Here is a 26,413-nt window from a genome sequence, read left to right on the forward strand (position 1 = left end):
GTATTTCAGAAGAGAAGTTGCTGGTGAACCACATCCTTCCGGAGATCAGCTTTAGTCCGGAGAAGCAGCTGGAAGAGACAGACGGTCCACAGACAGAGCAAAGCCCTTTCCCGGCTCCCCCAGGTGAGCAGCGGCCGAGGGGAGGCAGCCCCCGCCCCGCCGGTGAGTGTCGGGGAGGGGAGGGCACAGGGCTGGGCTTTGCATTGCCGGGGGGTGCGGAGGAGGGAGGAAGGGAGGAGGAAAGGTGCAGCGGGGTGGGGAGAGAGCTGCAGGCACACCTGCCGGGGCGGGAGCGGCGGAGTGGGGCGCGGAGATCGGAACGGGATGGCAGGTAAGGCTGATCCCCCCGCAGCCCTCGGAGCGCGTCCCCTCCGCTTACTGCCTTTGTCCTCCAGCGTGGATTTTGCTTCCTAGTGTGGATTTTGCCCCCGAGTACAGATTTTTGCCTGGGCGGCCGTGGCGCTGGGTTTGTTCCTCTTCCCCTCTACGGGTTTCTGACTGCCTTGCGCTCCCCACCCCGATCCCGGAGGAGCCCTCCGCCCGGCCCTGCCTGCCTAGAAGCTTCTCGCACAGCAGCCGCGAGTTTTGCGGATTGAAACTTGGATCTGAAAGCCTAAACTTTGACTTGGAGCCCGAGGAGCAGGGCTCAGAACAGCACGGCTTCTGTTGCATCCTCCCGTATACTCATCTCCCTGTGGGACTGAGCCTGTTTCTGCAAGAAATGCAGATTGTTTTCTTTGTTCAGCCTCCTTGTCAGCAGGATGAACCAGATCTGTAACAGTGGTTCTGCTCCTAAGCCTTTTGGTGCTGGCAATCAGACCCTTGAGTATCTTTTGTGGGTTTGAGAGTCCCCTCGTCCTGTTATCCTCCACCCAGCAGATCCTGAGCCTTCTGTAGTTCTGCTTGGAGGATTAACTTCAGCACAACTCTCTCAGCCACCCTCCTTGCTGTGCTGGTTGGCCATCTGATGGTATGATACCATTCCCAGTACCAGAGGAAAATAAAGGAAAAAAGAGAGGGAGATTTTCTTCCCTCTGCCTTCATGCAACATGAATCTTTGCACTGCATGAGTTGGACTCAGTGATCTTATGAGTCCCTTACAACCTGGGATAGAATATATAAGACAGAATTATTGCATTGTAGCTTTGCCTTGTTGCTGAGTATTTGCAGTGCTCTGCACACATGTGCAGAAGATGCATGGAAAATACACTTTTGACCTCCCCCTTTGGCTCCACTACCTGCAGCCAAGCTGCTCCATTGCACACTGCTCTTGAGAACTTCAATTCAGTCACTGATGCTTGGGGGCATGCAGAGTGCAAATGGATCCCCAGAGAAACCCACCCCTCTTACCACAGTAGGAGAAACGTGGAAACCAGGGAGGTGGTGCAGTCACCGTCCCTGGAGGTGTTCCAGAACCATGTGGATGTGGCACTGAGGGACGTGGTCAGTGGGCATGGTGGGGGTGGGCTGGCAGTTGGGCTGGGTGATTTTAGAGGTTTTTTCCAACTTTAATGATTCTATGATTTAAGAACACTGTGGGGTGAAGATGATATCTTCTCCAGCCTTTTTATAGTATATGCTTCTAAGTTCCTTATGTCTCACTGCCTCCTGCATGTATAAGACAGTAGTTGAGCCCCCTAAGATTCTACTGGACAGAGTTGTTTGTAAAATAACTTCTGACACATCTGAATTCTGGTTGGTGATTGAACCATTTGCAGAATTGTGCTTTGACTTGTCCTCCCATGTATTTTGTCCTTTGCTTATCTATTTCTCCTCAGATTTTCTCTTTTCTTTTATCCTCCCAGCCCTGGAGAATGCCTCTCTCCAAGACTGCAGCCTCTCGGAGCAAGAAGAGGAAGAAGATGCCCTCTGGGAGAAGATAGAGAGTGCACGGCACCAGCTGACCCGCTCCCTGAACCCTGCAAAACTCACCCCATACCTGCGCCAGTGCCGTGTGATAGATGAGCAGGATGAGGAGGAGGTGCTGAATTCATGCCGATTCCCTTGCAAAAGCAACCAGACAGGTGGGAGAAAGCGCAGACTTGCAGGCAATGCTTCCACCTCATTCCTTTCTCCAACCCATCCATTTCATGGAGGGAAGCAGAAATGGTGGAGATGCTTTTTTGTATTGCCTTAACTCTTTATCTGTTTTTCCAGGTTACCTGATGGACATCCTTCGGCGCCGGGGTAAGCGAGGCTATGAAGCCTTCCTGGAGTCCTTGGAGTTTTACTACCCAGAGCACTACACGCGACTAACAGGGAGGGAACCAGCCCAGCGCTGCTCCATGATCCTGGGTAGGGGCAGTGCTTGTCTTCCCTTCAGCTGCTGCATGGAAAGGACCAGAAATATGTGCATGGGAGAGTGCATGCATAAATCCCTGGTTTGTGCTGTTTGTGTGCAAGGAACCTTGACCGTTGTGTGCTCTGGATCTGGCAGGGTGGGGACTGAATGCATGCATGTAATGGACCAAGGGGGCCAAATGCGTGTAATGATCCGTGGTGCCGCTAACCCAGGCTGCACACCTCCAGGAGGCTGTGATACCCTGTGATGGGTGCTTTTTGTGAGTTACCCATTTCAGCAGCCATTATCTGATTCTTCTTCATCTCCTCCAGATGAAGAAGGCCCTGAGGGGCTAATGCAATTCTTGCTGGTAGAGGTGAAGAAGATGAGGGCTCAGCGGAAAGAGCACCTGCTGAAGGAACATCAGCTCCAGGCAAAGAACCAGACCTTAGAACAAGAGCAAACTCGGCTGGAGCAGCGGCTGCAGGAGCTCCTGAAGGTGCAGGAGCGTTGCCAACGACTGCGGGAGGAGTGGGATTCCAACAGTGTAGAGCTGCTGAGGCTGAAGGATGAGAACTACATGATGGCCATGCGCTATGCACAGCTCTGTGAGGAAAAGAACATGGCTGTACTGCGGAGCCGTGACCTGCAGCTGCTGGTAGGGTGGTGGGAGATGGCTCATCAGTGGGGCAAGGGGGTCCTATAGCAGTGGGGTTGTATAGCTGAGGGGAACATTCAGCTTGCCCTTTGGAGACATTCATGGTCAGGCTGGAGGGGCTGTAGGTAACCTGATCTAGCTGTAGGTGCCCCTGTTCGTGGCAGGAGTAGGACTTACTGCCTGTAGCAGCACTTTGGCCAAGAGTCATCCCCCTCCCCGGCACTCCCCACCGCCTCCTCGTCCTCTGCTGACGCTTCGGAGACTCATGATGCATACCTGAGAGAATTCATGACACTGCACTCCAGCTGCCAAGCTCTCAGCTCCAGCAAACATGCACCCATTTCCTGTCTGGGCAAGGACCAAAATACCTGGAACCTCTTAATAACCCAGCTCCAGGAGGTGCCTCCTAGCATTTCCCTGCTGCTTTGGGCTTCTCACGCAGCCCTGCAGTTCTCATTCCCTGTCTCATTCTGCTCCTGCCAGAATCCTCCCCTACCTTTTATCTGTTGTTCCTGCCTGCGCTCATTCTCCTAGGCCTCCTCTGAGCAGTGAAGTGAATTGCTTGTGGATGAGGCGCTGGCACAGCCTGCACAGGGAAGTGGTGGATTCACCATCCCTGGAGGTGTTCCAGGACCATATGGATGTGGCGCTGAGGGACATGGTTAGTGGGCATGGTGGGGATTGGGTGATGATTGGATTCAATTATCTTAGTATTTTCAAACTTTAATTATTCTTTGATCCTAACAATGGGGTGGAGAAACCCCGTGGAAACCAGGGCACTCTGCTGTGAATGTGTATCTCAGCAGCTCCAGGAGCTGCTAAGCCCTCAATGAGACACCCAGCTACCATCCCTGCTAGCTTACCTGGGGGCCCTGGTCCATGTAGTGTCAAGGCCAGTTGCACAGTGGATGCCCTAAGGTAGCAAGAAAGTTGTTGCACAAAGAGAGCACTCAGAGACCGAAAGTGCTTATGCAAAAATTTGATGCATGTGCACCCTCCTCTCCTCTCCTGCAGGGAAAAGCTTTTGTGTGCAGTGTGCTAACCTTGCCCTAGCTGAAGGATTCTCCCTTATGTGGTTGCCCAGCTTGCTTTCCTCACCTTCAGGCCATTTTCCTGCCCAGCTTCCATTCTCTCACTGTGGCAGAAGTTTCAGCACATGTGTGTCAGGCTGTGTGTTCTCCCTGGCTCACAGGTGGACCAGCTGAAGTGCAAAGTTACCAGCCTGGAGGAGGAGTGCAGCCTGCTGAGGAAACAAGCGTCTACTCTGCCCCAACGGGAGGCAGAGGAGCGGGGCCACCCTGATGCTGTGTCTGAACTGTGGGCTGAGAATCAGCGGCTGACAGCATCATTGAAGGAGCTGCAGGGCATGCTGCAGGTACCCCATGGGGCAGAATGGTTTGGGTTGGCAGGAGGCTTTGCATCCAAGCAGGGACAACCAGAGTGGGGTGCCCAGGGTCATGTCCAGGTGAGTTTTGAAGGTGCCCAAGCTTCATTGATGATAATGGCAGTTGTTCAAGTCTGCCCTTTGCTCATCTGTTGGACTGGGCTGGGCTGGAGGTGCTGGCAGTGTGGTGAATGCTTCTCCTCATCTCTTAGACTCCAGGTGAGGTCCCAGTGCCGGGCTCTGAGCAGATCCTACTGGACATCCTGGAGCATGACTGGAAGGAAGCCCAAGATGACCGACAAGACCTCTGCCAGAAACTCAACTCCCTGCAGAGTGAGCTGCAGTGGGCTGAGGAGCTTAGGGATAAGGTAAAAAATCACCATCCTATTCCTTGCTTGCAGCCACAGCAGTCACTTCTGACAGTGGCTGATGTTCACTGCTCACTGTTGCCAGTACCTACAGGAGGTGGAAGACCTGCAGCTGAAATATCGAACACTGCAGAAGGACTGCGATCTCTACAAACACCGCATGAACACGGTGCTGCTGCAGCTGGAGGAGATCGAGAAAGAGAGAGACCAGGTAAAGTGCTCTCTGCCTGCCAGCAGGATCGGGGCTCTTGGCTTTGTTTTGGGTACCTCTCCTTCCCCAGTGAGTCTTCTCTATCAGTGGGAAGCGGGTTTTGTAGTGTGGTCCTCCTCACCCCTAACCTGGCTCCTTGTAGGCAATCCAGAGCCGAGATGGGGTGCAGCTGCAATATTCCCAGAGCCTGATTGAGAAGGATCAGTACCGCAAGCGTGTGCGGGCCCTGGAGGAGGAGAGGGATGAGCTCCTGAGCAAGCTGAGCCGGGTGGAAGGGCTGAACAGCACTCTGGAGGCACAGCTGCAGCGGTGCCGAGGCAACCGCAGCCTGGGCAAGGTGAGCAGTGCTGGAGAGGAAAGCAAGATGTGGACAGGGTTAATCTCTGGGGGAATGCAATGAAATGATGGGTCTTTTCTCTCCCAGATGTGCAGCTCTTCCTACTCCCTTTGCTCCAACCTCAGCAGCACATGGAGCCTTGTGGACAAGCCTTCTGACCTTACGAGCGGACTCACAGACCCACTGGGTGTTTCTGCCATCACATTCCCAGGGGACTCTGCCATTCAGAGCATGGTAAGTGCTGTACCATGAGGATCTGGCACTGAGCTGAGGGCAGCAGGGACACACCATGGGGCTATGGCTCGGTGGAAGGCTTGGAGTAGGGCAGGGTGCCACACTCAACTGGGTGGGAGAGTGGGGCAAGCAAAACTCATAGAACCATAGAATCATTAAGGCTGGAAAAGTCCACTGAGATTATTTAGTCCAACCATCAACTTATCACCACCATTCCCACTAACCATGTCCCTCAGTGCCACATCTGGCAACCTAGAAATCAGTATTCTCATGTAAGGTTTTTATTCTCTCCAGAAAGCTCTGTAATCACACCCTGGGAGGTGTACACTGCAAAAAGATGGGGACACAGTGGCATGTGTCTCCATCCCTGCTGTCTCCTTGGGAAAGCAAGATGCCCCTGGGTGTTAGGGTACCTCTGAAGAGAGGTACCCCAGGAGCAACCTAGCCCAAAGGAAGGAGAGGTGCTGGTATAAACAGGTATCTCTCTCTTACTTTGCTCAAGGAGGGGACTCCTGACAGTGAGAAGGACATCAACCGCCTCTCTACCTTCCCCTTCCCTCCTTGCATCGGCTCCATCCTTCGTCGGCAGCGTGAAGATAGGTGCATGCCCTACAAAAGGTGACTGCTTGAGTTGGGGTCTTGTCTAGGGGTCTGTGGGGGCCAGAGTGAGCAGGTTGGCTATGAGGGAGTGGGAGCTGAAGGTGAGAACTTCTGTGTGTGAGTTGATGGAAAGCTGGGGGTATTGGGTTGAGAATGGGATGCAAACAGGCTTTGGAATAGCTGTTACCTCTCATCTCACCATTGTGTTTCCTCTACAGCTTGTCCTGCGGCTCCTTCAGCAGCATGGAAGATACAGCAGGTACCTTCCCCAAAGGGTTTAGCGAGGGAGAAGTGGTGGGGTGAGGGATGGGATAGCATTCCAAGAGGTGATATGCCCTCTCTCCCTCTTGCTCTCTTTCCTAGGCAACAGTTTTGTTAGCATCCCACCTGGGGCCTTCTCCTCCTCTTCCAGCAGCACCTACACCAGGGTGAAGTCAGAGACCTGCTTGTCCATGCTTACCAGCCACAAGGAGATCTCTAGGAGGTGACCATGACCTTCTGCTTGGGGGGAACATATCATCATGCTGAGGAATCATGCCTGGGAGGCTGAATGTCCTGCAAGTCCTTCTCTGGTAGCAAGAGAGAAGAGAAACATATTGGGTTTGGTGGAGTAGAGAGGGATGTGGGGATACACAAACTCTGTGCACCTGCCCTGGTGATGGACCATAAGGAATGGGAATCTAGTCCTTGGAAAAGGCAGCAAGCTTCAGTTGCTGGTGTTTTTCTCCTTGCCAGGTCACTGGTGGTGCAGCTCACGAGCATGGGTCACCCCAACAGCCTGTTGTCCCATGAGAAGAGGCTGGGAGCAGACATCTCCATCCTTGGAGGGAACAGGACGGGGATTTATGTCCAGTGGGTCAAGCCGGGCTCACTAGTCGAGAGCACAGGACTCAGGGAAGGGTGCCGGCTCATTGAGGTGGGTCTGGGAATGGGATCATGCTGGAGATGTGCAGTGGACCTGGAATGCAAGGAGTATGGAGTGAGCCCCAGTGCAAACTTGCTTCTGGTTCACTTGAAGCCCTCCTCCATCTCTTGTTCTCCAGTTACGCTCTTTGCCTAGAACTTTATGCAACATAAACAGGCATAGAGGCCTCTGCACCCAAACATGCCAGTGTATGTGATGATGCACAGTTGTGCTGGAATGCTTCCTTCAGGTGAGAGAGGGGAAAACAAAAAAGGACCCACATGGATTAAGGCAGTGATATGACAGTGTCTTCCTGGAGCTGCCTGTCACCTCATAGTATTGCAGAGCAGTTTGCATCCTGCATATGCCTGTTGCAAAACAATCAATTCTGGAGAGAGGTCTCGCAGGCTTTCATGACCCTCTCAGAGAATAACTGCTCTGAAGTGATCTCCTGGAAGGAGGGAGGGGCATTTGTTTTGGCAAGAATGACACCACTTTAAATACAGCAATGGTTCTTGAATTGATATCCCACCTGTAGCTGAAAATAACCCAGCTTCCCTGCCTCTGCTCCTACACATGTTTGTGCACGTGTTTGCTTTCATATCAGCCCAGCATTCAAACTGGAGGGTGGCTGACAGCAGCAGTTTCAGAGGCAGAGGAGAGAATCAGAGGCAGATGAGGATGCTTGTCCTCAGGCAGAGCTTGCTCTGGGCCTGTACCATCTCTTGGTTAACCATGATGGGTGAGGAGCTGATGGGAGCCTGCACTTCCAGAACCTAAATCTAATAGCATCCATTCTGTGCTAGTTGAGGGTCCCATCACTGAAGGAAGAGGTGCTTTCTCTGGAGAACTGTACACGTGAGGTTGCCTACCTGAGCCTGCTGCATTGGGATGAACCCTCCAGCCTTGTCTTCCAGCTGGACCTGCAAGGTAGGGCCCTGGCAGCTGGATTTCCTTCCAGCCTGAGCTCTTTGCTTCCCTTTGCAGGCCTTTCTCCCAGCTCTGGAGGTAAATCTTGGCTGTCTTCTCTCTTCTTTTTGGTCCTGGGCTACTAGATGTGATACTGGCCTTGGCCATAACTCTGGTTACATGTTTGTCTGGTGTCACATGTCCTAAGTTACAGGATGGAGGCACAGACCTTCTGTCTGTTTGCCTCTGCACCCCCAGCACAATGCATAACATGAGAGCTGTGCTGGAGACTTGGATATCTTGTCGGTTATGGCTGTCTACAGTGTACCCACCTGTAGTGACTTATATCCCTTACTCCAGGGTACCAACCTCTACGGGAAGCCTTAGAAGAAGGGAAGAAGTTTTCTGGGGACTCATTCTACATCCGTACCAACCTGTCCCTCCTGGAGCCATCAGACCCTTATGCTCTATGTGTCAAATGTCGGGAGATCCTGCATGTCACAGACACCATGTACAAGGGGCGGCTGGAGTGGTACTGTTCCCGTGTCGATCCCTTGACCATGCGGGACTTGGACAAGGGGACAGTGCCCAACTACAGCAGGTAACAGAGGAAGGAGGAAAGCAGGGATGTACATGGGGTGCTTGCCCCATTTCTTTGTGGTAAGCATTCCTGAGGAGTTCAGAAGCTTGTGGGCTCGCCTTTTCATAGTGTGGGATTTCCAAACCTTAAACCTTACGTTGGGGACCAGTGCTGTAGTGTTTAGGTGCCTTTGACAGACAGGGAGGTTGAGTGAGGTTGTTGATATGCCTGTGGGGTTTGGGAAAGAGCATCACAGCCAGTGTTGGTCCCTGAGGTATCTAGAACTGCTTGAGTTCAACACCACTGTCTTTTCAGGGCACACCAGCTTTTGAAGATCCAGGAGAAGGTCCACATACCTGGGCAGCAGAGGGGCCACAGAAATAATGTAAGCCAGAGAAGCCAGCAAGGAGAGTTTTTGTAACACGCTTTTGTAATGGTCAATGCTCTCAGCCTCGTTGCCCTCCCTTTCTCCCTTTCAGCTAAAGAAACGGGCCTTGGACCAACTACGCTTGGTGAAATCCAAACAGCAGAAGGGCCCAGAACAGCCCTGTCAGCAGCTGTGGCTGGACCCCTGTCCAGGTGAGCTGTTAGCTGTGTTACCTCATCATCTTTTGGGGATCCAGACATCCCCGGTGAAAGGACATCAGCAAATGGGATGCTTCAGTCTCCCTGGCAAATTCTTGCCTTTGACTTTCTCTTCTTTCTTCCTGTCTTTCAGACCCAGACAGGAGCCTGAAGCCTTACAGCCTGGTGCACCCTGTGGTGGTCAAGACACCCCGTCCCGTGGTGCTGTCCCCCAGCTGCATTGCACTACGGCTCATCAGGAACCTGCTGGATTTGCCCACCTCTCGCCTGGACTTCCACGTGTGCCCAGCAGGTAGGCAGCTAAGAGTAGCAGACACATTCAAAGTTGTTTTAGGAGCCCATGGCTAAGTGACATACAGTATGCAAGTGGCCTGCTTCTAAGTAGAAGGGGCTGTTTTCACTTTGTTACCTCCTGTCACTTCCTAGCTGTGAGGTAGGAAACTAAGATGCTGCTCAAGGAGGTCATTTCTGTGGAGGCTTTGGAGAGTCCAATTCAAGGAATAAGTCCTGAAGTAGGAGATATGGACTCATGGGATTCTTTGAGAGGACACAAGGTGCATATTCAGCAGCTAATTGTGGGGGTATGTCAGCCTTCCCAGATGATACCCACTGATCCAGTTTTTGGGCCCAAAACAAGGCATTCCCTCCTGTTCTTAACTGGATCCTGTCCCTTTGGCCTTCAGGGAGGCCAGCCTTCCATTCTGCTCTTCTGAGACATGGAGATCCTCTTGTTTCCTTGAGTGGGTGGTGGTGGCACTGCTTTGCTGCTCTGGTGGCTCTTTCCAGGGCTGAGGCCCTTGCCTGAGATAAGATATGTAGGTTGACTTCACTCCTGCCCTTCCTCTCTGGGAATGACATCTTTCTTTCCACCAGTGACCTGAGACTGTCACACCACTGTAGGGGGATGTAGGAAAAAGGCTTTTCTCCCATGCAGCATTTTCACCAAAGACAAATCCTCCCTTCTTCATCCTCCTTTTCCCATCTCTCCCACATTTAGAGTTCACACTTTGCCAGCTGCAGGACTGAAAAATGAGTTGATATACTTTTGGGGGGTGGTGAAAAAGCTATTCTGCTGAAAAATTATGGCTCTTCAAAATCTGGCCACTGGGCTTTTTAGCTGAGTGACTTGACCATATATCCTGTCCTGCTGAGCCCTCTGCAGGGTCCCCTTCACATTGCATGGGAACATGCTTCAAAGCCATTTACTGCAGCTGGGGTGCCTGCTTCAGCCATACTAGGATTCTGAGCATCCTACTGCCATTTGTGGTCTCTGTGTGAGTTGCCTTGTCTTCTGTTGGAATTACTGGGGGCACATGGTGCTGATCATGCCAGACCTCACTGTCCCACCAGCTCTGCACCCAGTTCTCTGTCTCAGCATCACCTTCCTGCTGCTCTGCTGCATGGCATTGTGTGAGGTGCCATCTTGCCAACTCTGAGCAGGGGGAGGGGGCTTGAGTTGCCACCAGCAGGAGGTTTAGCTTGCTCCCCATTTTCCTCCCAATCTCCTACTCCAAGATGAGTGCTCTCCTTGCTTCCCCAGTCACCTGTGAGCTCATGCAGCTCACCAGCCTAGCGGAAATATTTTTTGGCAAAATAAAGTCATTCATTTTCTGCTATATTTCATCAGGGAGGGGCTGGAGCAATGTGGAAGGGGGGTCAGATGTGGGAGACAGCTTTGGCTGCTGCTGTACCACAACACAAGAGCTGCTCTTGCCCTGCAAGGTCTTCAGCTGTGATATCTTGCTTGTTCTGTAAGCAGAAAGCAGCAGGAGATCCATGCCAACACGTAATGCTGTATAATTAGACTCGCTCACCAGAATCCATAAACACTGAATTCAATGAGCATCAGCACCACAGCAAGCATGCAGGATCTAAGGTAGACTGTACAAGACGGAGATGAGGATGTTGTCTCCCTTTTCATCTCTCCTTTCCCTCTTCTCTTGCAGAGAAGCTGACAGACCCCAGTGCTGCCCATGTGCAGGAGTCCCCCATGTCTAGAAATGCCCCCCAGGAGCGAAGGGAGAGCAGTCGAGTCTGCATGATCCAGGAGGCAATGCAGAAGGTGCTGAGTGGTTTGGAGAGAGAAGGCTGGGATGGGGTACTCTGTTCAGGTGGGAAAAAAGGGTGGGACAAAGGAAGGCAGTTATTTACTTTAGGGCTGTGTGATTTGGAGAGTCGAGCTGCTGTGGGTCTGGGAATCAATGACTGTGGGCTTTTCACTGAGTCTCTTTCAAGCCCTGGCAAGAGACATGGGTATTGGTAGGGGAGAGAGTGGGAAGTGCCATATGCGGAAGTGACCTCCCTGCTTTTGAGTTCCTCATTGTAAAGAAAGCAGAAAGAGCACTGTTGAGGGCAAATGGAGAAACGTGGGGCTGTTGGTGACAATGAAAAAGAAAGGGATGGGAAGATGGGCTGAGGCTGAGTGAGGCATCTGGTGGGCCCTTGGGCTGGGCTGGCTGTGATGGAGTGAGTGACCCTGCTCTGTAATTCTCGGTTTCCATCTTGGCCTTGTCTGTAAATCCCACATTTAATGGAATTACTATTGGAAAAGCAATGATATTTCACAGTATGGGGTTTGATTAAATGCATCTGTCAGGAGCTGGAGCTATTTCTTCTCTACTTAAATCAGTAAATCTATTCAATTTCCTTCCAGAATAAACACTGCCTGCTGGAGCTGGGAGTTCAGAGTGTGAGGGATCTAATTAAACGTGAGATATACCCCATTGTTATCCACGTTGAGGTCACTGAGAAGAACGTCAGGGGGTTCAGGTAAGATAAGACCATGTGGATGGATGGAGGGCATTGCAGGAGTGTTGAGAATCATAGAATCATAGCATGTTTTGAGTTGGAAGGGACCCTTAAAGGTCTCCAAGTCCAACTCCACTGCAATGAACAGGGACACCTACAGGTAGGTGAAGGTGCTCAGAGCCCCTCCAGCCTGACCTTGGATGTCTCCAGGAATGGGGCATCCACACAACTGGGCAGCCTGATCCAGTTCTTCACTACCCTTCTCATAAAAACTGTTTCCTTATACCCAATCTGAATGTTCCTTCTTTTACTTTGAAACCATTTCCCCTTGTCCTATCACAACAAACTTTGCTAAAGAATCCATCCAGTTCTTTCCTATAGCCCCTCTTACCTTTGTTCAGAAGGAGAGGGGTTGGCAGCAATAGATGCATGTATGTTGGCTTTAGTTGTTGTGGGGAGAAAAAAAGAGGCAAAAAATCACTTTGTGTGCACATGAGAAGGTTCTTGTTTCGGGCAACATTGGTGTTTTGCAACTCCATCTGTCTATGTGAAGGTGATACTTGTTGCTTGTTCCCCAGGAGCTTGCTGGGGCAGCCTGGCCAGCGTGATGCGGAGGTGCTGAAGGCATGTCGTGGTGCTGAGCGGGCTCTCCATGCTCTACCCTGCTCTTGGGCTCGTGTGGAGCCCCATGCCTGGAGCCACGCAGAAGAACTGCCCAAGGTGGTGCGGAGCTGCATCTTCCAGGAGCAAAACCGCCCACTGTGGGTTGAGGATGGTGATGACTGAATCTGGAGGTACAGAGCCTTCCCCAGGTGCTGTCCTTCAGGTAGCATGTCCTCTCTCTCCAAGGGGATGCTGGCAGCAATGGGACCAGGTAGCTTTTAAGGTCCACTTGGGGCTGTGAAGAGTTGGGGATGTAAAGCATGTTGACCCACCAGCCTGAGTTTTCCATATTTGACTGGAGAGAAGTCTTCCACCTTCTTGCTGGACATCTCATGGACTGTTCCCCATCACCTTGAGCCTTTGGCTCTGGTACATGGTGAGACTGGGAACACGAGGAAAACATGTGAGATGAGGCTGAGCAAGAGCATATCTCACGCGTGCATGCATCTAGTGTGTTAAAACCCTTCTCTCATCTCCTTTGTTTTCCCTTCTCTACCTCACCTCCTGCCCCATGGAGCAGGAAACACAGTTTGTCTGCAAACACCCTGCTGTAGCCAGACTGACACTAAGTTTGCAACCAACCCTCGTTTTATGGGAGCTGTACTCTTTATTGCTTGTAAATTATTAATGGGCCCTTTTATTGGCAACCCGTGTGTAAAAGAGAATTAAATACCATTCATAATAGGAATGGGAGGCTGGCTGCAGACTTGTGTGTTAATGGGAAGGGTTGGGTGATGCGTGGGTGTGTTTTTCTCCTGTCCAGCCCTGTAGGGGTGATTCCACCACTTCCCAATGCAGACTGTTCCAGTGTCCAACCACTCTTATGGAGAAGAATTTTTTTTCCTAATATCCAACTTGTTGAGAAGGTTACTTGGTCCAAGGTTCCTAGAGCTTCACATCCCTCCATATTCTGGTTATCATGAAGTGAAAAGCCAACCATCTTGTCCTTCTGGTGGACAAGGGCAAGTGTTTGAAGGATAGATGGCCTTTCCTGAGACACACAAAAGGAAAACGGGGGCTGTGGCTGTGGGAGTCTCCGTGGAGCAGGAGACTGGGCAGTGGGCTGGGGTCAATGGGAAAACCAATGAGCCACCAGCACTAGAAACTCTAGATCTCCGTGTTCTCCTCACTCCTATGATTGGGGAACTGATACTGCTATGCACTTCTGAAGCTCCAAGTAAAGATTAACCTGCTGATCTTCATGGGTCCCCTGTGAGGTGTTATTTCAGGCTCTAAAACAGTTGCCTGTTTTTTTTATGAGGACAAGAGTGAAAGGGGGAGGAAAAGAAAAAAAGACTTTAACCTGCAGTCACTTAAATGTAGAGCAAAGTCCCAGATCTGCCCTGGAGCAGTGGAGCTATGGAGGGGATTGGTGTAATGGGGCTCCAGGCGAGAGCTCCCCATTGCTGTCCTCTCCAGGGGACCAGCCCAGGCATCCCAGCACTGTCAGCCCTGGGAGGGCAGATGCCCTGCAGGTGAACAAAGCAGGGCTTTTGTTGAGCAGATGAGAAGACAGTCCCAAAGCACGCTGGGTTTGCAAGGGAAGGAGGTTGGAGCCTGCAGCTTTGCAGGGGAAAAGATAAAGATTGAGTACCCAGGGAAAATACTGCTTGTGAGGCACTGATTCAAAGTTTGACAACTCCTCCTACCCTCTGACATTGGAGCTATCACCACTCTCATGGCGGGGGTGATTACAGAGCAGTACCCCCAGCTTTGCGGACCTGCTGCCCCCCAACAAAACAGATTTCTCCTCACACCTCTCTGGGCCATCTGTATTTCACCAGGAGGGAAACTGAGGCAAAGCAAAGTTGTATTGGGAAGCAGATTGATGCTCCCACCCTTCTCCAGACCCTCCTTTTGTTCATCTTGTCTCCCTGGAGGCTTCCAGAATCCAGCTACAACTAGTCCTGGATGTGATTGAGAAAAGGGGCAGAGGGCCTTGAGACAAACATAATGCTCCCCTGCCCTGCACACCCCTGCCCACCTCATTTGTGCCCCCAGGGGTGCAGCTGTGTGCTCTGAAGAATGAATCACGGGTTAGGTAATGGGCAGAACACAATTAGCAGCCCTGGGCATCAATTACCAGCTGTGCCAGCCTTGCATGAAACCCTTGTAAAGTCAACAAGAGCAAATTTTCTCCCTCCAGGGAGGGCAGGGGCCAAGTGGTGCGTGTGTCACTGAAGGAGGCCACCAGCCCTTCCCCATGCTGTTCTAAGCAGAGCTGAGGCAGCTTGGGGTCACCTCTAGCTTTGGGCATGTTTGGGTTTTCACTTGGTTGGGTAGAACCTGCTCTGCTGCTTAACACAGCACCTTTGCACAAGGTGGTTTGGGTCGCCCTGGCAGCCCTCAGTGGGCTCTTTTGGGGAACCTCTACCTGTGTACCCCTTTCTTTCCCAGAAGACCTCCTGAGCCAGGGATGGCAGTGCTGCAGGGTGCTTGGGAGCCATAGAATCATAGGATGGCTTGAGTTGGAAGGGACCTTGAAGCCCACCCAGCCCCAACCAGGGCTGTCACCCACCAGGTGAGGCTGCCCATCCAACCTGGCCTTGAGCACCTCCAGGTATGGGGCACCCACAGCTCCTCTGAGTAACCTGTCAGTTGATCCTGCCCTGGCCTCCTTTTATAACCACCCAGAATCGGAGGTGCGATGGAGAAGGTCTTTGTCACGTGGCACACCCAGGGAGCCATGTCTCTCCCTGCTCACCCCCTTTTCACCCTTTTCTTGCTATTCTTTTGCTGTGCTTTGACTCGATGCCCACAGCTTGCAGCTCCCTAAGGATGCGCTCTGATTTTTATGTGGAACGCTGTCATCCTGCTGTTCCCTTACTTGCTTCTCTACCGAGTCTGGGGTGGGGGTGTGCTCCAGCCCCATCCAGGGCTTGTTACATCTCTTTGCCCCTCAGGTGCTTGCTGGAGTAGCCTGAAGGTGGCTGACCCAGAAGTGGCTTGGGGCAGTCCACACTCCCCAAACGCAGTGGTCCATGCACTGGGGGGCAGGGGGCAATGGGAAAGGTGCTTTCAAAAGTGAGTGGGTTGGCGCTGTGGTTTGGGGAAGTAAGTGTCAGACGTGGGGGTCAGAGACTAGTGAGATCTTGTTGACCTGAAACTGCATCTATTCCCTATGACCTTGTAGCAGCGAAACGCTGCACAGGGCTTGTGCCCTCCCATACCGCAGGGGCTGGGCTTTCACGGGGGAAGAGGACAACAAGCAACAGGTTTGTCCTTCCCCATCAGCTGCTCGTCACCTAGGAGTGCTCTCAGCCAGGGGACCCGGCGCAGTAGATGAAGCCAATCCGCATTCAGCCTGTGGGCTGCCCCCTCTCATCCTCCCCCCTCCATCCTCTTCCTCCCCCGGGGGCTGGCGCTCCGCCCCATGCCCGGAGGCGGGACCGGGGGCTGGCAGGGACCCAGCCACACAGAGGGAGCAGGTGGACGGCCAGGCAGCCCCTTCCCACAGCCCTGCTCCAGCCCCATGAGCCCATGGCTTGGATACACTGGCTGCTGTCTTCTGAAGAAGTGATGTCTTTGTCCGGACACCCCACCACTGGCTCTGATCTCCTCTCCTGACCCTTCCGCCTCCATCCTAGGACTCTCATCCTCACAACCAGGAGCAAGAATTCTTGCTGTCCCTTTGACAACCTCTACCAGCCACCCACCAGTCACTTCGGAGTGTTTTCCCATCACTTGTCCCCATTTTGCTGGATGATCAGCGCCTTCGGTCTGTGGAAATTCCCCTTGCTTTATCTTTCTGTTCTTAATCTATCCAAATTCTTGGCCACATCCTACTCATACCTTGCTCTCAGTTCATCTCACCCTTCTAAAGGCTTGCAGAAGAGCAGAGAGATTCACATGGAGGTACGGGCTGGCTGAAGCTGTCCTTGCCTGGGCTATCTGGAAGCCATGGGTCGTCGGCTCATACGAGGTCTTTCCGGAGCTGCAGTCTTTCTGGTTGGTGTGGCTCTCCTCTCTGTACGGCACCGTGGGGCTCAGGAAACCTCAGGGTACCCAGGGTTCGGGGAGTGGATGCTGGAGAATCCAGAGCAACAAACACACAAGAGCCCAGAGGAAGCCAAGGGAGGTGGTGGGACTGGGCAGAAGGACCTGCAAGTCCGTTCTCTGGACGAATACAAGACTAAAGGAAACCTGACCCTCGGGGATGTTTTCATAGCTGTGAAGACCACCAAGAGATTTCACCAGAGCAGAATGGAGCTGCTCTTGGACACGTGGATATCCCGGGCAAGAGAGCAGGTAAGCATGTGGACTTGGGCTACAGAGAGTGTACATGATTCTATGATTTTATGAGTGCTCTTAGCAAGCATCATCATCACCTAACGTAACCCCAACTCCTTTGGCTTGAGATGGAGGGGATTTTCTTTCATTATGTCTAACACCACAGACTGCCCTGGACACCCCAGATAGGCAGAACAGACATTCCACAACCTCTCCTGATAATGAGTTTGCAGGGTATGGAGCTGTGCTGCTCTGCTCCTGGGTGGCTCTGTGTTCTTCCCCCTCACCAAGTTGCTCCTCAAGAACAAAACAAGTCCTGTGGCTGTCCCCAAAGGGTTTCTTTTCCTTTTGCCTCTGCCTGCATGTAACAAGATGACTTCAGGCCTATACGCAGAAGGGAGGCGGGGGCGGAGGTTTTGGGTAGGAGAGCGCTTGAAGCGGTGCAGGGTTTTCTGGGTAAGGGTGATTTTCCACTTTCTGGTGCTGCTGTGGTAGTCACAGGAAATCACGGCCTATTTCAGGCACGCTTCCTCTCCTGTCTGTCCTAGGCATCTGAGAGACCCTGCTTCCTCTTCTACATGCACTTCTTCTCTTAGCCCAACAGTTATTTGGAGAACTTTCCTTCCCCCAGCCCCGCTCAATTTTCCATGTTTTTCTTTGGCTTTTTATGACCTTGAGGGCAGGGTAGGGTTGGGGAGGCAAAGAGAAATACATGAATGTCAGCAACAGAAAAATATAGCCAGTGTGGATATTTCATCAGCTGGCCATGATCCTGATACCAAGCCTGGCTTCAGAGCTGGTTCCTGCACTGTGCCCTCCTGGAGGAAGTAACCTGGACCTCAGAGGCCAGGTTTAGGTGACTGCAACAGGAGGCAGGGCCAGATGTGATCTTTTATGGTTAGGAGAGGCTGTGCAGGAGCCAAATTGTCAAGGAAAAGTATTTTAACTAGAAAAAGCTTTATCAAAGCACAAGTATTTTGAGGACTGTCTGGGCTGAACAACATCTTGAAGTTGCTGGCACTGTTGGCCTCTTCACATTTTGATGGAGATAAGTCTAGTTTTCTGGTCTGAAACAGCATTTTGTTTGGTAATATAAACAAATTCCAATTTCCAAATGGAAATGAAGACTTGGAATGATCCACCCTGAAATGTTTTTTCATACTTTCAATGTTGTGAACACACCATTGACTTTGAATCTCTTCTCTGAGCAGGGGAATAGTTTCCTGCCCAGCTGTACCATTATCCCCGTTGATGTGCTTGCATTTGGAGGCTGTTTTTTCCTGGGGAAGGAATACTCTGTGAATATGGGAGATCAGTGTGGTCCTGGGCTGTCAGGTTCTACATATTTATTCCCTTTTTCTTGTTTTTCTTGCTTGGGCCACTTCCCAATATGGAATAAAGAAGCCTCAAAACATTACGTTAACCCATCACATGGGCACTTTAAGTTCACAGAGTGCTGTTGGCTCAACCCACTGGACATCAGTGGCTCCATGTCACTGCTAGCGCCCATGAAACACCTTTTCCCACTTCTCTGCTCCAGAACTGAAGGATGTCTTCCAGCCTGCTCCTGGTGTGATTTCCCTCTACCCCTGGCAGGGGAAATGGTGTTGGAGAAGATGAGGTGCAGAAGGCAAGTGGGAAGGTTCAGTAGAATGGCAGCTCCATGAGTCCATTGGTCCACCTGTCAGAGAAGGTGGCCATGAGCCTTGGATACCTACAGGAGTATGCCGGGTGTCTGCAAGTAAACAGTCCCCTTTGCATCTAGGGGAATGTGAGTGCTTCGGAGTATTTCCATAAATAGAAAGGAGATAGATAGGCAATGAGATATGAAGTTTATTAGGCACATGATTTCTGGTTGGTTTTGTAACTGTAAGCAAGTCATTTCTAGAAACATTTCTGGTATTTTTTGGAACATGTCAGAAAGTTTCAGTGGTTTCAGAATTGTTTTCTCAAGATGAAATGTTTGTTGTAGTGGAAATTTCTGCCTTTGGATGTGCTGGCAAGGGGAGTCCCATGCTGCTGGGAATTCCTGCACTGTTTGAACATTAAGATACAGTCACCTGACTCAGGACTCCTTCACCTGAGTCTTTGCTAATTGCTTCCAGTCCCATGACCACCTTAAAAGTGGTTTAAACTAAGAGGGTTTATCTTGCTAAGGCATGGTAGGACTGTATGCACACTCAGTTTTTGCAATCAGCTGTTTGACAGGAGAGGAATTCGCCGACTCACCACAGCTTGCATGTTTGAGATTGTCCATTCTGCCATCTCTGCTTGACTGGGTGCTCTCGGAGGGCCCTTCATCACCTTCCTCGTGTGTTCAGATCATTTCATCTCCCACACATCGCTGATGCAGGGCACATCACCCAATCCAAGCTCTCAGTGAATATGGGGCGGTGTAGAAACAAGGATGTCTCATCAGAGCAATGACAGCTTCTAGGAGCTGCTGTCCATCTGCCTTGTTCCTTTTGTCCCTGCCCAGGTGCAGTGTTTAACCAGCCTGTAGGCAGCTGGTGGAGAGGCTGTTTAAGGCTTGCACCTCCTTTTAGATTTCATGAAAGCTCATTTTCTGCTTGAGGAAAGCTTTTCTCTGTGAGCTGTGATCCCTGCCTGGACCCAAAGAGGGGGAGATGTGCCACATAATGGCACAGAGGGGGATTAGAGAGCCTAGGGGTGGAGGAAGAGAAGGAGGAGGCAGGAAAGTGGAAGGGGGCTGAGCATACTTAACACACAAACAGATGTTCTCCTTTCAGCCTGAGCACTGCTTGCCCACAGTGCTTTCTTTTTTCTCTAATTGACACCTAAACCAGGCCTCATTCAGCCTCTCAGTTTTGCAGGCCCTCTTGTTCCTCTTTCCAAAGCTTCAGGAGGAAGTAAAGCAGTGCAAGCAGGGATGATGCTGGCTGGGAGTGATGGATGACACAGGAATGCTGATTCTGCTCAGTGCAGGGATCAGACTCCAGGACAATCCAAGAGCAAAGCAAGCTCCCCAGGCCCTTCCAGGCCACTGGAAGGAAGCAGTATGAAGCAGTGGGAGGGCATGGGGGGTAATGGTGGTTGTAAGGGTCTGCATACACCGCCTGTGAGGGTTTGGAGAGGCTTTAGAGGAAAAGGAGAGGACTAGAGTAGCCACCGTCCCTCCTCTCATCTGCTGCCCAGTGCCTGAAATGCAGTAGAAGCATCAGCTCCAACGCCCGATGGTAATGTCCTTTTCTCATCTCCCCAGACGTATGTCTTCACAGATGAAGAAGATGATGCCCTGAAGAGGAGAATGGGTAATGATGTCCACGAATTCTCTTGTTCTAGCACCTCATCACTTTCATTGTGAAAAATTTCTTATGTACAATTTAATTTGCACTCTTCAAGTTTAAAACCCTTGCTCCTTGTCTTATCATTTGGAGGCCAAATGTCTTCTAATTTGGATAATTGAGAGCAGCCTTTCAGTGTCTAAATGGGGGCTGTAAGAAAGAATAGGACACACTCTTTGGCAGGGTCTGCTAGGATAGGACAAGGGAAAATGGTTTCAAACTAAAAGAGAGGATATTCAGGCTGGATGTAAGAAAGAAGTTTTTTACAATAAGGACAGTGAGGCACTAGAACAGGTTGCGAGAGAGGTGGTGGATACCCCATCCCTCTGGACATTCAAGGTCAAACTGGAGGGACTCTGAGCACCCTGATCTAGCTGTAGGTGTCTCTGTTCACTGCAGAGAAGTTGGACTAGATGGCCTTTAAAGGGCCCTTCCAACTCAAATGATTCTGTGATTACAAACTCTAGTAAATCTTTTTCTTATAAGTCCCCTTATATGATGATATCTATATGAGTGAAGAGGAGAAGCAAAAATAAAATCAAGGAACTGCCTTCCAAGAAGGCTTATAGGGAGAGAATGTCTTGAGGCTGATGAGGGGAAGTGTTAAACAGGTGGGAGGTGAAGCCAACGTCATAGCAGGCTTGGGCTGAGGGACCACAGTTAATCTGGTTGTGGGCAAACTTCTTCCCTCCTGCCCAGAAGTCCTTTCCATGTCTGTATGGCTGAGCCCTAAGCCACAGCCTTCTCCCTTCCCACAGGTGGCCACGTGGTGTTCACCAACTGCTCTACTGAGCACAGCCACTCAGCTCTCTCCTGCAAGATGGCTGCGGAGTTTGACGCATTCCTGCTCAGTGACCAGAGGTGAGTTGGGGCTGCTGTGAAAGTGTACTTCTTGGGGGTGCTGGCACCTCCTTACTGCAGATCTCTTGTATATTCCCTCCTATCTCTCTTCAGCTGGTTCTGCCATTTGGATGATGACAACTATCTGAACCCTGAGGCCCTCCTGAAGCTCCTGTCCTCCTACTCTGCAATGAAGGATGTCTATCTTGGGAAACCCAGCCTGAACCGGCCCATTCGAGCCTCTGAAACACTGTCTAACAACCAGACGGTACAGCCTATGGCAGGGTGGGACAGCTGGGGATTGGTTTTAATGCTCTGACTCATTGCCCATAGCTCTACACTGATGAGAGAAGAGCCCCAAGAACAAGACATCTCAGCTGAAAACTCAGTGGTCTCATCTGAATATGGTAGCATGTGTTGACTCATTCCAATCTCACTTGAGGAAGGAAGGTGATGTCTAACAGTTCTGCTGTGCCTTTGGGTACCCATATGCAGGGAGATTAGCCTGCCTTGGGCAGCCTACTTTCCACTGCACGAGCTTGGCTGCTCCAAATGGGCCAGCTGGCACAATACAGCCCTGGTTTCCAGTTAACCTTTCTTAGCACACATGCTGTGATTTGACCAGTGGTCTCCTTGCTCCTGCTGGCTCTTTTTCCCTTTGGTTGAGAGTGCCATCTTAGCAGCCTTTGCTCATCCTGACTTCCCAGCCATATGAGGAGATCAGAATTGGGACTGTGTTGCCAACAGGTGCTTTTACTGGGCAGCAGGTGGGGGGTGACAATAAGGCTATTTATCTCTCTGTCAAAGCTGTGTTTGTAGCATTCCCAGCTCAGGGAGCATGGTGTCATCTGGGCCTCTGCCATTGATTTGCTCTGCTGTTTCTCTCCAGAAATCTGTGCGCTTCTGGTTTGCCACAGGAGGAGCTGGGTTCTGCATCAGTCGCAAGCTGGCAAGGAAGATGATGCCTTGGGCCAGGTAAGCTGTGCAGTCACTGGGTATGTGAGTCTTTGGGATTAGGAACACAGACACACAATAACTTATGCCAGTGTCAGATCTGGATTTGCATATGTGATGTTTGCAGGGACATTTGGAAGGGTGATGAGAGCCACACGCTTCAATTCCAAAAGCGTGTGGGACTGGAGGAAGGGTGTAGTGCATGGATCTCCCACCTGATTAAAGAAAGACAGGAGCAGGCACATCAGTAAACATTATCACATGATGACACAGATCTCCAGCTCCTTCCAGCTTTTGGTTATCCCTCAACCTTCCTTCCTTTTTCTTTCAGCGTTTTCTGGCTCTTTTTGCAGGTGCTCAGATTAAGCTCTGTCTCTTTCCAACCTTCTCTGCCTCCTTCCTGATCTAATTTCTTGTTCCCCCACCTTCAACTCTATTCAGCTGCTTACAGTGTCCTTGGTCATCTCCTCAGGTTGATACACAGGGAACGGCAGTAGGTCCTGGGGACATGTATTAGCCCAACCTATGTGATGATGTTTTTCTGGATGCCCTAGGTTATCTTACAGACTGTATGCTCAAACATCAACAGGAATCATCTGCGCCAGCCTTAACCAAATCTTTGCATACCCAGAAAGACAGACCCGGCCCACACCAGGTGACTCCTGGTCCAGTTTTTACTGATTTAGATGAAGACCCTGATACATTCATTGTGCAGGATCTGGAAAGGATAATGATCTGTTATACAGAGTAAAATTCAAGTGACACATATAGAATCATAGAGTTGTTAGTGTTGGAAAGACCAATGAGATCATCCAGACCAGCCATCAACCTATGCCTGTGGTGGTGATGATGACATGGGACATGGTTTAGTTGGCATGGTGGTGATGGGTTGATGGTTGGACTGGATGATCTCATTGGTCTTTCCAGCATTAATGGCTCTGTGATTTTATTTATCAAAGATAGCACTGAGCAATTGGTGGGACAGCATGGCTGTGCATGGTTGAAGAGCAAACACATTCCCACATCTTTGCAGTAGGACTAAGAGATTTCTTGCCTTGTTTCAAGGCTTACTCTGATTTTCAGTGAAGTGGTTACCTGTGTTAGCCCTGCCCCTTTACATAACTCATGCAGCCCTGCTTTCTTCCAGTGGCAAGAACTTCCTGAGCACCTCAGAGCTCATCCGTCTGCCAGACGACTGCACCATAGGTTACATCATTGAGTGCAAAGTTGGTGGGCAGCTGCTGCCCAACATGTTCTTCCACTCCCACCTGGAGAATCTGCAGCTCATCCCTACCTCTCATCTCACGCAGCAGGTGAGCAATTGAAACAAAACAAGAGGCATGTTTCAGAGGAAGGGGAAGTGGAAAAAGGGGGGTATGTAGCCAGTTGGTGGCAGTGATGTGAACTAAAATAGTTGTCTGCACTTTTGAAGATACTTTGCCAACAAATGCTTCCTTTCAATAAGGAGCAGATGTTGCCTACAGCACAGATGCCAATCACAGCGGATTGGTGGTGGGTAGCATGTGTAGAGGGAGTGAGTGGAGGATGGGGGCAGGACGTGGAGGGATCATGGTATTAGAATGAGGAGAATTGCTTACTGGTAGGGAAAGGGTTTTGTACCATGTCTGCCTTGCATGGGTATATAACAAGTGGTGTAGGTGACTTTACGTGGTTGACCATAGAATGGTTTGGGTTGGAAGGGACCTTTAAGATCATCCCATAGGCAGAGATACCTCCCTCTAGATCAGGTTGCTCAAAGGTCCATTCAGCCTGGCCTTTATTACCACTAGGGCTGGGGGCATTTACAATATTCCATCATGGAAAGGAGAAGAGGAGAATGGGAAGGTAGAGGCCAAGCCAGCAGAGATGGAACAAGAATGGGAGATTTTGTCACTCGAAGCAGATTCCTGAACACATCACCTCACCCTCCTTGCTCCTTTCTCTCTGCCTCTCTTTTCAGGTCACACTCAGCTATGGTGTCTTTGAGAACAAGCTCAACGTTATCAAACTCAGTGGTCCCTTCTCACCTCAGGAAGATCCCTCAAGGTAGGGGGTGTGAGTGCTCAGTGCACTGCTGAGGTTTGAGCTGTAGGACAGCAGGGTGGCAGGGGCAAGCAGCCAAATAGGGGGCAGGAGGTCTGGAGTGAGGGACAAAAGCCTTGAAGTCATAGGTCTTACTGGGTGAGGGTCACACCAACATTAGGATATTTGCAGACACACATTTTGCAAAACATTTTGGATGAAAGGAAAGAAAATAAGTATTATAATATTTTATTTGAACAGTTACTGAGCCAGAAGTTTTGCTATTCATTTCATACAGAAAAGGAACAAGCTAACCTTTTACCTCTGGGACAGAAACTGAAATGTTCTTCTAAACTCAGGAGAGGAAATTCTGCTTTATTTTACTTTCTTTGTTTTGCTGAGAAAATTGAAGGGAGAAAAGAAAAAGGTTTGCTTCAGGATGACTGCAAATAAAAGTGCTCTTTGATTTACTTGCTGTGCTTTGAGTGAACAAACCTGAAGTTGTTATTTGCAGAACATGGGTAGGAAGCTTCTGGCTGGAGACAGCAGGGGTGGGAAGCAGCTGTGCAACTAAAAGGGCGTCTGCAGAGCAGGGTAGCAGGGTCTGGTGCAGTCCCCATCTCACTGAATTGATCAGGGTGAGCAATGAGTTGGGCTCCACGGTCCATAGCAGGATTCAGGTGTTGGAGGAAAGCTTGGCTGCTCAGCTTTGCCAAATAAAGCCCTTGTAAGATGAGCAGCCAGTCCCAGAGAACCATAACACAGTGTGAGCATCTGATGTGGGATGTGACACAAGAGAGAAACCCTCCATTCCCCAACTTGTTCTGCAGTAAAAACTGCCACATGACGTTCCTTCACTCTTTCCCCTGCAGGTTTCGATCCCTCCACTGCCATCTCTATCCTGATACCCCCTGGTGCCTGCAGGCTGTTGGCTGGTAATGCCCAAGCTACAGTGGGTGCTGGAGACATCCCTTCACCTTGTACATCTAGGGGAAGAGGCACTGAAGAAGCTTGGTGCTTCCAGCTTCCCCTTACCTACAGTGGTCTTGGAGCTTTTTGGCCCTTGCTGAGTACCAGTGGTACAGGACAAGAGATCTGTACTGAAGATGGTACAGATGGATACAGTGCATGGGCTGGACATGTGGATGGGCTTCCCATCTGTGCTGGGATGCTTACGAGTGCAGCATGCTTCCCTGAACAGATTAAAGACTGGGTGGTGACTGCTGGGCATGTGGGTGGAGATGGGACCCACTTCTTGTTGTGGTTTCACTATATTGAATTAGAAAGGTGCTGGATCAGGGTACCCAGTGCCAGACCAAACACCACTGGAAGTGTGCCTTGGCTTCAGCCTCTCTGAGGCTTCTTTCTCTGTATGTGCCTGGGCTTTTCCCATTTCCTACTGTTCCCAGCTGCAGCCCCTTGGCTGAGTCTCTGCCTTGTTAAACTCTGATTCTACTCTCCCTTCAGAAATGGAAAATGTGATCATTTCTGTGCTGAATGAGTGCTGAAATAACACAGCTCTTGGCCATCACAGGGGTGGTGGGCAAGAAATGTAAGAAATCAAGTATCGCTCCTTGGCTGGGACAAGGGAGAGAGTATGAAATGCAGAACACAGGAGGAGAGAAGAAGATGAGAATGTTTGCTGCTCTGAACACTGAAAGCTTGATCTTGTATGGCCCTGCATTATTCCTCTCTTTTTACCTTCTTGATATGGGGTCAGGATAATCTTTTGCTCTAATTATCAACCTGTCGTCTGAGATTAGACTCCAACTCCTACCTGTGAGAGAGGAGACATAGAGGATTAGAATTGGCTGTAAGAGAGGAGAAAGGAAGAGATGGAGAAGGAGCGCTCAGGAGCGGATTAGAGGTTACAGCTTTATAATCTTCTCTGTGGCCTGACCAAAAAAAATTAAGTCATGAAGGAATGGAAACTGCAGGGCAAAGAGCTTTTTATCTCTGCATTTCTTTCTTCCAGATGCTATGAGAAGCTTTCTGCCTTCCTGCTGTCCCTGCTAAAGACAACAGGGAGAAGGAGCCAGCCCAAATAGTCTACAGGCTTTCTTGCATGTTTATGTAAAACCCTTTTCTCAGCACAGATCCTGCCATGAAAGCTAGACAATTCCACTCAATGGGGAATGAACTTTGGCATCATTTTGTGCTTGTACACTTGAATAAATGGCTGGGGGAGAGTGATGCAGGGAAAGCTGGAAGGCAAAGGGGCTGTTTTACATGGCAGGCAGCACCACAATCAAGTATTTCTCTTTAAAGAGTGTTTCAGAACAGACTGCTGGAATCAGAGAGAGATTCTTGTAATCTCTGGTTGAAAGGACACGTGACCTTTCTCCAAAGAGTTGCTCAGCTTTGATGCTGCTGATCTGACTAAGCCTGCTGCTGGTGGGCTGGCAGAGCCAAGGGGGAGTATCACCATGCCTCTACCATGCTGGAAACTGGTCACCCCATTTCTCCATCCCATCTCACCCCTCAGACACCAGCATCTCCCATGCAGCTTGCACAAGGCATAAAGAAAAGGCATCAGAAAGACCTTCTACCTCATCAAAGAGGGACCTAGAAATGAATGAGCACTTTAATTACCGATGAAG

The 26,413-nt window shown here is 50.5% G+C and overlaps 2 protein-coding genes across 4 annotated transcripts; both read left to right on the forward strand.

Annotated features, from left to right (window-relative positions):
• The first annotated feature begins 277 nt into the window (after positions 1 to 277).
• Positions 278 to 13,155, forward strand: CARD10 (caspase recruitment domain family member 10). 3 transcript variants are annotated; one of them, XM_015862590.2, is made up of 21 exons: positions 278 to 331; positions 1,806 to 2,024; positions 2,158 to 2,295; positions 2,614 to 2,939; positions 4,132 to 4,314; positions 4,536 to 4,691; positions 4,777 to 4,902; positions 5,045 to 5,239; positions 5,327 to 5,473; positions 5,976 to 6,091; positions 6,292 to 6,332; positions 6,437 to 6,557; positions 6,809 to 6,989; positions 7,784 to 7,907; positions 8,247 to 8,487; positions 8,782 to 8,851; positions 8,946 to 9,045; positions 9,185 to 9,343; positions 10,998 to 11,113; positions 11,705 to 11,820; positions 12,378 to 13,155. In XM_015862590.2, exons 1-21 carry the CDS (start codon positions 325 to 327, stop codon positions 12,583 to 12,585), a joined length of 3,090 nt encoding a protein of 1,029 aa, XP_015718076.1. In that variant the 5' UTR covers positions 278 to 324; the 3' UTR covers positions 12,586 to 13,155. The 3 variants fall into 3 exon arrangements, with proteins under 3 accessions (XP_015718076.1, XP_015718086.1, XP_032300779.1); XM_015862600.2 differs by having other exon boundaries at positions 4,786 to 4,902; XM_032444888.1 differs by lacking the exon at positions 278 to 331 and having other exon boundaries at positions 1,513 to 2,024.
• A 2,630-nt stretch (positions 13,156 to 15,785) lies between these two features.
• Positions 15,786 to 25,692, forward strand: MFNG (MFNG O-fucosylpeptide 3-beta-N-acetylglucosaminyltransferase). Its single transcript, XM_015862577.2, has 8 exons — positions 15,786 to 16,710; positions 19,916 to 19,964; positions 20,756 to 20,858; positions 20,952 to 21,105; positions 21,727 to 21,812; positions 22,939 to 23,104; positions 23,752 to 23,837; positions 24,686 to 25,692. Exons 1-8 carry the CDS (start codon positions 16,363 to 16,365, stop codon positions 24,750 to 24,752), a joined length of 1,059 nt encoding a protein of 352 aa, XP_015718063.1. The 5' UTR covers positions 15,786 to 16,362; the 3' UTR covers positions 24,753 to 25,692.
• The last annotated feature ends 721 nt before the right edge of the window (positions 25,693 to 26,413 follow it).

This window comes from Coturnix japonica, chromosome 1 (genome assembly GCF_001577835.2).
Source record: "Coturnix japonica isolate 7356 chromosome 1, Coturnix japonica 2.1, whole genome shotgun sequence".
NCBI classification, from domain to species: Eukaryota; Metazoa; Chordata; class Aves; order Galliformes; family Phasianidae; genus Coturnix; species Coturnix japonica.

Excerpts from the sequence above, each read along its gene's own strand:
- CARD10 (XM_032444888.1), top strand. The coding sequence starts at position 1,577 with ATGCTTCTAAGTTCCTTATGTCTCACTGCCTCCTGCATGTATAAGACA. Across the intron at positions 6,333-6,436 it reads CAGCATGGAAGATACAGCAG|GCAACAGTTTTGTTAGCATC; the intron begins GTACCTTCCCCA and ends TCTCTTTCCTAG. Across the intron at positions 11,114-11,704 it reads TCCAGGAGGCAATGCAGAAG|AATAAACACTGCCTGCTGGA; the intron begins GTGCTGAGTGGT and ends ATTTCCTTCCAG.
- MFNG (XM_015862577.2), top strand. The coding sequence starts at position 16,363 with ATGGGTCGTCGGCTCATACGAGGTCTTTCCGGAGCTGCAGTCTTTCTG. Across the intron at positions 19,965-20,755 it reads TGCCCTGAAGAGGAGAATGG|GTGGCCACGTGGTGTTCACC; the intron begins GTAATGATGTCC and ends CCCTTCCCACAG. Across the intron at positions 21,106-21,726 it reads CACTGTCTAACAACCAGACG|AAATCTGTGCGCTTCTGGTT; the intron begins GTACAGCCTATG and ends GTTTCTCTCCAG.